Source organism: Oncorhynchus mykiss, chromosome 3, assembly GCF_057628025.1.
Source record: "Oncorhynchus mykiss isolate SJ-2025 chromosome 3, ASM5762802v1, whole genome shotgun sequence".
Lineage (NCBI taxonomy): Eukaryota > Metazoa > Chordata > Actinopteri > Salmoniformes > Salmonidae > Oncorhynchus > Oncorhynchus mykiss.
The window spans coordinates 92,154,874-92,165,499 of record NC_143024.1 but is presented as its reverse complement, the minus strand read 5'-3'; the positions used below and the strand labels follow the sequence as shown (position 1 = coordinate 92,165,499).

Here is a 10,626-nt window from a genome sequence, read left to right as displayed (position 1 = left end):
CATTCACCCTCTGAATGGCACATGTACACAATCCATGTCTCAATTGTCTTAAGGTTTAAAAATCCTTCTTTAATCTTTCTCCTAACTTTCATCTCAAATCAAATCAAATTTTGTTGGTCACATACAACATGGTTAGCAGATGTTATTGCAAGAGATTGAAGATGATTTAATAAGTGACATCAATAAGGGATCATAGCTTTCACTTGGATTCACCTTGTCAGTCAAAATCATGGAAAGATTTCTTAATTTTTTGTATACTCAGTGTGTGTCGAAAAGCAAAATAACGTTTGTAGTAAAGTTTGTGTAAATATGCTTTCCAAACTCATTGTCTAAGAAAGTAGTGAGGTTATTGGTTCAATTTGATAAAAAAGTGGAAGATTTGAAAACATCCTAGTCTTGTTTCGGTTTAGGTCCTGACAGGCTAGTTAGGGACATGAATGGAAAGAAAAGGAGGATATCTGAGCAGACATTCAGATGGTCTTTTACTTTATTTAAAACGGTTATTTCTGCTTCATCTGAGACCACTCACCACTGACAATCAACTTAAAATGAGTGATATTTCCACTCCATCTACCTTTACCTCAGCTTTCACTTTCAGTATGAATAATCTGCTAAAACCACCAAACACCTTCTTGCTGTGTATGTGGGTAGTATGGAAGGGGGGGGGGGGGGGGGGGGGGGGGGGGTGACATTAAGGTGGTATATATAAAGAGGAGAAACCTGCAGTCTCTCAAATCATCTAGATCTCTGCCAGTCCACCACCATGTACCTGAACCTCCTCATCCTCCTCCAACTCCTTTCCTCTGCTGGTGAGTTGATCTATTCTATACGTTATATATCTACGAAGAACCAGCTAGTAAAGAAGGTATAGCTGATTATTCTCTATATAAGAACCAGCTAGTAAAGAAGGTATAGCTGAATATTCTCTATATAAGAACCAGCTAGTAAAGAAGGTATAGCTGAATATTCTCTATATAAGAACCAGCTAGTAAAGAAGGTATAGCTGATTATTCTCTATATAAGAACCAGCTAGTAAAGAAGGTATAGCTGATTATTCTCTATATAAGAACCAGCTAGTAAACAAGGTACAGCTGATTATTCTCTATATAAGAACCAGCTAGTAAAGAAGGTATAGCTGATTATTCTCTATATAAGAACCAGCTAGTAAAGAAGGTATAGCTGAATATTCTCTATATGAGAACCAGCTAGTAAAGAAGGTACAGCTGATTATTCTCTATATAAGAACCAGCTAGTAAAGAAGGTATAGCTGATTATTCTCTATATAAGAACCAGCTAGTAAATAAGGTATAGCTGATTATTCTCTATATAAGAACCAGCTAGTAAAGAAGGTATAGCTGATTATTCTCTATATAAGAACCAGCTAGTAAATAAGGTACAGCTGATTATTCTCTATATAAGAACCAGCTAGTAAAGAAGGTATAGCTGATTATTCTCTATATAAGAACCAGCTAGTAAAGAAGGTACAGCTGATTATTCTCTACAGAGAACCAGCTAGTAAAGAAGGTACAGCTGATTATTCTCTATATAAGAACCAGCTAGTAAAGAAGGTATAGCTGATTATTCTCTATATAAGAACCAGCTAGTAAAGAAGGTATAGCTGATTATTCTCTATATGAGAACCAGCTAGTAAAGAAGGTACAGCTGATTATTCTCTATATAAGAACCAGCGAGTAAATAAGGTATAGCTGATTATTCTCTATATAAGAACCAGCTAGTAAAGAAGGTACAGCTGATTATTCTCTATATAAGAACCAGCTAGTAAAGAAGGTATAGCTGATTATTCTCTATATAAGAACCAGCTAGTAAAGAAGGTATAGCTGATTATTCTCTATATAAGAACCAGCTAGTAAAGAAGGTATAGCTGATTATTCTCTATATAAGAACCAGCTAGTAAAGAAGGTATAGCTGATTATTCTCTATATAAGAACCAGCTAGTAAAGAAGGTATAGCTGATTATTCTCTACAGAGAACCAGCTAGTAAAGAAGGTACAGCTGATTATTCCCTATATAAGAACCAGCTAGTAAATAAGGTACAGCTGATTATTCTCTACAGAGAAACAGCTAGTAAAGAAGGTATAGCTGATTATTCTCTATATAAGAACCAGCTAGTAAAGAAGGTACAGCTGATTATTCTCTACAGAGAAACAGCTAGTAAAGAAGGTATAGCTGATTATTCTCTATATAAGAACTAGCTAGTAAAGAAGGTACAGCTGATTATTCTCTATATAAGAACCAGCTAGTAAACAAGGTATAGCTGATTATTCTCTATATAAGAACTAGCTAGTAAATAAGGTACAGCTGATTATTCCCTAAAATAATCACTTGGTAGCAGACAGTAAAGAAGGTAGCTAATTGTTAACCAAATTGAACACAAATGATGTTGTTGTTGTTTTGCTCCTTGTGTGTCCCAGAAGACATAGTTAACATGATATCCTCTTTCCTCCTCCTTCCAAGGAGCCTCTGAGAGTGGTATTGTGGGTGGTAAGATAGCTAAGCCCCACTCAAGGCCCTATATGGTCTCTCTGCAACACAGAGGACACCATGTTTGTGGAGGAATGCTCATCCGGGAGGACTTTGTCCTGACTTCAGCACACTGCTTGAAAGAGTGAGTCAACAACGAATACAAATGCATCTATGTCATGTCTCTTGAAGGGGCATCTATGAGTAATAACTCAATGTTGACTGTCTTGTGGTTTAATGAGACTCGTTTCGATTTGTTTTTTAGTGCTTATCCTTTAACGGTGGTTCTTGGAGCTCACAACCTAACCAAAGAAGAGAAGAAGAGTCGGCAAGAGAGGAAAGTGTCACATTACCATCGGCATCCCTTACATGAGAATATAACGCAGTTAAGTTACGACATCATGCTACTGAAGGTATGTCTCAGACATATTTCCTTTCTCTATTCTCTATTCTTAATGTTTTTTGTTAGGAAGGTGAACTCCCTGATATTACTTTATCATATCATACACAATGTCCTGCTTACAGACATCAACATCATTAATATCTGTCTAGTGAGCCACTTTTGGCTCTTTGTTCCACCTTAGCTGGTCAAGTGATACTTGTAGATATTATATTTACCCCCCCCCCCCCCCCATTTAATACACATCTTCTACCTGTTTTTAAGTGGTTCATTAGAATCTAATTCATATCATGTTTATCTTTTACAGTTACATGCCAACGCCGTTCTGAACGAGTATGTGAAGGTCATTGGACTACCCAATAAAGATAAACGTATCCCAGCCAGAACCAAGTGCTCTGTCGCTGGCTGGGGCAAGACTTCACCAGATAAAACATCTGGTGCTGCAGATGTATTGATGGAAGTTGAAGTCACAATGCAGTTCAACTTTGAATGCGTAAAAAAGTGGAAAGATTACTTTATAAGTAGCCAAATGATATGCACTGATGATGGACAGAAAGGCTTTTGTCAGGTAAATTACACATTTTTGAATCAAGTAAATGTATGAATCAAGTAAATTTATGAATCAAGTAAATTTATGAATCAAGTAAATGTTTGAATCAAGTAAATTTATGAATCAAGTAAATGTATGAATCAAGTAAATTTATGAATCAAGTAAATTTATGAATCAAGTAAATTTATGAATCAAGTAAATGTTTGAATCAAGTAAATTTATGAATCAAGTAAATTTATGAATCAAGTAAATGTTTGAATCAAGTAAATTTATGAATCAAGTAAATTTATGAATCAAGTAAATGTATGAATCAAGTAAATTTGACAAGTACAGTTTGAAACAACATGGAGGTGTTAGTTGGGAAAAAAAGATGATCTCTCTTTCTTCTGTTCCAGCAGTATGTACAATACACGACTTACTTACAAATGTTTGTTTTAATGTTTCCCAGGGAGATTCAGGTGGACCTGTTATTTGCAAGAACAAGAACGTGGCACAGGGTATTGTTACTTCTTTTCGTAATCCACTGAAATGTGATGATGGTAAATTCCCCCGCGTGTACATAAATATTTCCTTCTTTAAGTCCTGGATTGAAGAGGTGATTAATGGATAGCTTTAAAAAAAAATATATATATACATATAAAAATAATGCATGCATAAACAGATATATCATAAATGCATAACTTGTTGTGTACGAATATACAGGTAACTGCCAAAATAGTGGAAACTCTTGAGTAAATGAGGGATACAAATGATTTTGAAACATACACTTCCACAAAGGTGTGGTTCCTGAGTTGATTAAGCAATTAACATCGTGATTATGGTCACATGTAGAAAAATGCTGGGCAAGACCATTATTTTGGCTACCATGGCAATGAATACAAAGAATGACAATGCCGCCATCCACAGGGCACGAGTGGTCACTGAATAAATTTGATGAGCATGAAAAAAAACAATGTAAACCATATGTCATAGCCGTCTCAGTCACCAGATCTCAACCCAATTGAACACTTTACGGGAGATAGTGGAGCGACTCCTGAGACCAGCGTTTTCCACCACCGTCAACAAAACACCAAATGATGGCATTTCTCGTGGGAAGAATGATGTCACATCCCTCCAATAGAGTTCCAGACAGTTGTAGAATCTATGCCAAGGTGGATTGAAGTTGTTCTGGTGGCCCAACGACCCTATTAAGACACTTTGTGTTGGTGTTTCCTTTACTTTGGCAGTTACCTGTACAGGTCTGCTTAATAAGGCACATTGCAATATTGTATGTCTTTTTTTCTTTCAGTTTTGATTGGTGTAGCTGTACAGTAATGGCATGTCCCACATTCTCTGTTTTTTTTGTGTGTTTTTAATCAATTACTGCTTTTACTACAATGAAATGTAATGTTTTCTAAAGCCAAATCTTTGTGACACAGTGGTTAATATGTTGCATGTTGAACCCATGTAACATTTGTAAAAATACATTTTTGTACTTTAGGATGATATAATTTTTTAATATTTGTGTTTGTTAATTAACTAGTGATTTTAAAATATTGTCAATGCTTAGTCATTGTGTGCATCAATCCTTTCATTTACCCCTAATACAATGATGTAACAGAATGCTTGAAAAGATTAATCTTGAAACACTCAAATCTTGAAGTTTGAGTGAAGGGGCGGCAGGGTAGCCTAGTGGTTAGAGTGTAGAGGCGGCAGGGTAGCCTAGTGGTTAGAGTGTAGAGGCGGCAGGGTAGCCTAGTGGTTAGAGTGTAGAGGTGGCAGCGTAGCCTAGTGGTTAGAGTGTAGAGGCGGCAGGGTAGCCTAGTGGTTAGAGTGGAGGGGCGGCAGGGTAGCCTAGTGGTTAGAGTGGAGGGGCGGCAGCGTAGCCTAGTGGTTAGAGTGTAGGGGTGGCAGGTAGCCTAGTGGTTAGAGTGTAGAGGAGGCAGGTAGCCTAGTGGTTAGAGTGAAGGGGCGGCAGGGTAGCCTAGTGGTTAGAGTGGAGGGGCGGCAGGGTAGCCTAGTGGTTAGAGTGAAGGGGCGGCAGGGTAGCCTAGTGGTTAGAGTGGAGGGGCGGCAGGGTAGCCTAGTGGTTAGAGTGGAGGGGCGGCAGGGTAGACTAGTGGTTAGAGTGGAGGGGCAGCAGCGTAGCCTAGTGGTTAGAGTGGAGGGGCAGCAGCGTAGCCTAGTGGTTAGAGTGAAGGGGCGGCAGTGTAGCCTAGTGGTTAGAGTGGAGGGGCTGCAGCGTAGCCTAGTGGTTAGAGCGTTGGACTAGTAACCGGAAGGCAGTTGCAGCGTAGCCTAGTGGTTAGAGCGGAGGGGCGGCAGGGTAGCCTAGTGGTTAGAGTGAAGGGGTGGCAGGGTAGCCTAGTGGTTAGAGTGGAGGGGCAGCAGCGTAGCCTAGTGGTTAGAGTGGAGGGGCAGCAGCGTAGCCTAGTGGTTAGAGTGGAGGGGCAGCAGCGTAGCCTAGTGGTTAGAGTGAAGGGGCGGCAGTGTAGCCTAGTGGTTAGAGTGGAGGGGCGGCAGTGTAGCCTAGTGGTTAGAGTGGAGGGGTGGCAGGTAGCCTAGTGGTTAGAGTGGAGGGGCGGCAGCGTAGCCTAGTGGTTAGAGTGGAGGGGCGGCAGGGTAGCCTAGTGGTTAGAGTGAAGGGGCGGCAGGGTAGCCTAGTGGTTAGAGTGGAGGGGCAGCAGCGTAGCCTAGTGGTTAGAGTGAAGGGGCGGCAGTGTAGCCTAGTGGTTAGAGTGGAGGGGCTGCAGCGTAGCCTAGTGGTTAGAGCGGAGGGGCGGCAGGGTAGCCTAGTGGTTAGAGTGAAGGGGCGGCAGGGTAGCCTAGTGGTTAGAGTGGAGGGGCAGCAGCGTAGCCTAGTGGTTAGAGTGGAGGGGCAGCAGCGTAGCCTAGTGGTTAGAGTGAAGGGGCGGCAGTGTAGCCTAGTGGTTAGAGTGGAGGGGCTGCAGCGTAGCCTAGTGGTTAGAGCGTTGGACTAGTAACCGGAAGGCAGTTGCAGCGTAGCCTAGTGGTTAGAGCGGAGGGGCGGCAGGGTAGCCTAGTGGTTAGAGTGAAGGGGTGGCAGGGTAGCCTAGTGGTTAGAGTGGAGGGGCAGCAGCGTAGCCTAGTGGTTAGAGTGGAGGGGCAGCAGCGTAGCCTAGTGGTTAGAGTGGAGGGGCAGCAGCGTAGCCTAGTGGTTAGAGTGACGGGGCGGCAGTGTAGCCTAGTGGTTAGAGTGGAGGGGCGGCAGTGTAGCCTAGTGGTTAGAGTGGAGGGGTGGCAGGTAGCTTAGTGGTTAGAGTGGAGGGGCGGCAGCGTAGCCTAGTGGTTAGAGTGGAGGGGCGGCAGGGTAGCCTAGTGGTTAGAGTGAAGGGGCGGCAGGGTAGCCTAGTGGTTAGAGTGGAGGGGCGGCAGGGTAGACTAGTGGTTAGAGTGGAGGGGCGGCAGGGTAGCCTAGTGGTTAGAGTGGAGGGGCGGCAGGGTAGCCTAGTGGTTAGAGCGTTGGACTAGTAACCGGAAGGCAGTTGTACATAAATACTTTTTATATCCAGAGGTATACGTCATGGGGCGGCAGGGTAGCCTAGTGGTTAGAGCGTTGGCCTAGTAACCGGAAGGCAGTTGTACATAAATACTGTTTATATCCAGAGGTATACGTCATGGGGCGGCAGGGTAGCCTAGTGGTTAGAGCGTTGGCCTAGTAACCGGAAGGATACAAGTTCAAACCCCCGAGCTGACAAGGTACAAATCTGTCGTTCTGCCCCTGAACAAGGCAGTTAACCCACTGTTCCTAGGCCATCATCAAAAATAATAATTTGTTCTTAACTGACTTGCCTAGTTAAATAAAAATTAGACTGTAAATCCAGCGGAATACTTCATTAGACTGTAAATCCAGAGGTATATTTCATTAGACTGTAAATCCAGGGTAATACTTCATTAGACTGTAAATCCAGGGGTATACTTCATTAGACTGTAAATCCAGGGGTATACTTCATTAGACTGTAAATCCAGGGGTATATTTCATTAGACTGTAAATCCAGGGGTATACTTCATTAAACTGTAAATCCAGAGGTATATTTCATTAGACTGTAAATCCAGGGGTATATTTCATTAGACTGTAAATCCAGAGGTATATTTCATTAGACTGTAAATCCAGGGGTATACTTCATCAGACTGTTACAATATTTGCCCATTATTCTTTAAAAAATTCTTCAAGCTCTGTCAAGTTGATTGTTGGTCATTGAAAGACAGCCATTTGCAAGTCTTGCAATAGATGTTCAAGCTGATTTAAGATAAAACTTTAACTCTGTCACTCAGGAACATTCAAAGTCTTGTTGGTATGCAACTCCCGTAAAGATTTGGAATTGTGTTTCAGGTTATTGTCCAGGTGAAAGGTGAATTCATCTCCCAGTGTGTTGGAAAGCAGACTGAACCAGGTTTTCCTCTAGGATTTTGCGTGTGCTGAACTTATTTAGGCTTGCCTTAACAAAGGGGTTGAATACTCATTGATTCAAGACATATCAGCTTCACAATTTAATTAATTTCTAAAATGTTCAACAAACAAAATTCCCCTTTGACGTCATGGGTTATTGTGTGTAGGCCAGTGACACAACATTCAATCTACTGTATTTAAAATGCAGGCTGAAATACAGCAAAATGACCATAGATGACTCTATAGACTTTTGACCCTGTGTGTGTGTGTGTGTGTGTGTGTGTGTGTGTGTGTGTGTGTGTGTGTGTGTGTGTGTGTGTGTGTGTGTGTGTGTGTGTGTGTGTGTGTGTGTGTGTGTGTGTGTGTGTGTGTGTGTGTGCGTGCGTGCGTGTGTCTAAGATTGTGTGGCCTGTCCTCTTCTGTTCCACTGAAACCTGTCATATACTGTATGTGTACCTCTCACCTAGTTATTGAGAAACCACCATCCACCTCTGTGCTTTTCCTGTTGTTGTTCTGTGAACCAACACCGTCTCAGAAAGAGACAGGACCCCAAACTCACCCAGCTCAACGTGGTCTCTGTTGCTAGGCAATACATTCTACGGAAACAACTTTATCGGTGACATTTGCAGGTCTTTCACACTCTTTCTCACCTTCTCTCACCTCTCCTCTGTGAGTGACAGAGTCTGGAGTCTCAGGTTATAGAGTGGTGTTTTGATCTGTTTGTTTTGGAACAAACAAATGAAATGTTTCAACGCTCTGGCGAGTAGCTGAGAAAAGTACATCCTCTCACGTCCACCGAGCCGCTCGGCTATGATTCTAGAAAGGAAAAAAATGATTCAATGCAACGCTGGAGAGATGAGAGTTGATCTGTGAGAGATACAGGTGAGCTTCTCACGTAGCCATGGCAACACGTTGGTCTCAAATATAGCTTACAATGTTACGCAAACCGTAAGCCCGGGCCAACCCAAATCAACTCTTAAAATATCAGGCCCAGGCAGTAAATCTAAATAACGAAAAGGCAACTCGAATTAACTTTGATCGCCTTTATTCACATGTTTTACATTGTAGAAAGTTACTATTACTTTTCATGCCACAAGAGATGCTGAATCCGGCCAAATAGGTTCCCGGAACGAAGCAGAGAGGTGTCGGATCCTGTTTCCTGCCGGATCCAGCTGAAATTAAGCACTGTGTACTTTTGACCTAATGTTCTGTACTGTACTGTTGATCTACTGTCCTGTTGACTTACTATCCTGTCCTGTACTGTAATGTTGAGCGTATTTTATGTACTGTACTGTTGACCAACTGTGCTCTGAGGGGATTTGAACTCCCTAGAAAGGCAGGAACCAAGGAAGAAACCTAGAGAGGAACCAGGCTGTGAGGGGGTTTGAACTCCTTAAAAAAGGCAGGAACCTAGGAAGAAACCTAGAGAGGAACCAGGCTGTGAGGGGGTTTGAACTCCCTAGAAAGGCAGGAACCTAGGAAGAAACCTAGAGAGGAACCAGGCTGTGAGGGGGTTTGAACTCCCTAGAAAGGCAGGAACCTAGGAAGAAACCTAGAGAGGAACCAGGCTGTGAGGGGGTTTGAACTCCCTAGAAAGGCAGGAACCTAGGAAGAAACCTTGAGAGGAACCAGGCTGTGAGGGGGTGTGAACTCCCTAGACAGGCAGGAACCTAGGAAGAAACATAGAGAGCAACCAGACTCTGAGGCATGGCCAGTCTCTTCTGACTGTGCTGGGTGGAGATTATTATAAGAGATTATAAGAGCACATGGCCATTTATTACCTCTTAGGTCTAGGTGTGCCGCTCGCGCCCCACCTCAACAACATCCGGTGAAATTGCATAAAGCGAAATTCAAAATACAAAATTCGTAATATTAAGCATTCATGAAAATATAAGTGTCTTATATAATTTCAAAGCTTAATTTATTGTTAATCCAGCCACTTTGTCAGATTTCAAAAAAGCTTTATGGTGAAAACATACCGTGCGATTACCTGAGGACAGCGCCCCGCATACAAAAGCATTACAAACATTTTCCAAACAAGCAGAGGCATCACAAATGTCAGAAATAGCGATAAAATAAATCACTTACTTTTGATGATCTTCCTCTGTATGCAATCCCAAGGGTCCCAGCTACATAACAAATGGTTGTTTTGTTCGATAAAGTCCTTTTTCATATCACAAAAAAGTTATAGAAGTTAGAAGTTAGTTGGCGTGCTTGATCCACTGGTTTCCCTCGTTCAACATGCATACAAAGGAATCCCAAAAGTTACCAATAAACTTCATCCAAACAAGTCAAACACCGTTTCTAATCAATCCTCAGGTACCCTAATATGTAAATAAACAATAACATTTAAAACGGAATGTAGTATGTTCATTACCGGAGATAAATAACGAGGTGCGCATCCTCAGCCACGTGAAAAGAAAAAAGGGACACTTATCATGGATACATTTTAGAACCATTCTCACATTAATCATATATTTTGCACACGAACAGCCGCCCGTCCGGAAATAAGAAATCATGAATGTATTTACATGTGAGTGCCTTTGTTTATCTCTGTCAGAACCAGCCCTCCATAGAAAGGATGTGGGTTGGCCTTTCAGCGGCACGCTTGTAAGGCTCTGATTGTCTGAAAGCGTCCGGGAACATCTCTTCTACTGTTGTTCACTCTGGAAGATAGACCGTTGTGTTGACGGTTCCCATTGGTGTTGATGGTAGGAGAATCCGGTGATTTGAGACTCGTAGTAAGATGGGATGGTTTGAAGAGTAGTATGGTGGTCCCTCTAAGATTTGCTTTTCTCAATATTT

At 42.0% G+C, this 10,626-nt stretch overlaps 1 protein-coding gene across 1 annotated transcript; it reads left to right on the top strand.

Moving 5' to 3' along the window:
- Positions 1–730: 730 nt before the first annotated feature.
- On the top strand, positions 731–4,976 carry LOC110520647 (granzyme B). The gene is made up of 5 exons (XM_021598068.3): positions 731–809; positions 2,476–2,626; positions 2,747–2,894; positions 3,189–3,449; positions 3,880–4,976. The coding sequence occupies exons 1-5, from the start codon at positions 764–766 to the stop codon at positions 4,039–4,041; spliced, it is 768 nt and encodes a 255-aa protein (XP_021453743.3). The 5' UTR covers positions 731–763; the 3' UTR covers positions 4,042–4,976.
- The last annotated feature ends 5,650 nt before the right edge of the window (positions 4,977–10,626 follow it).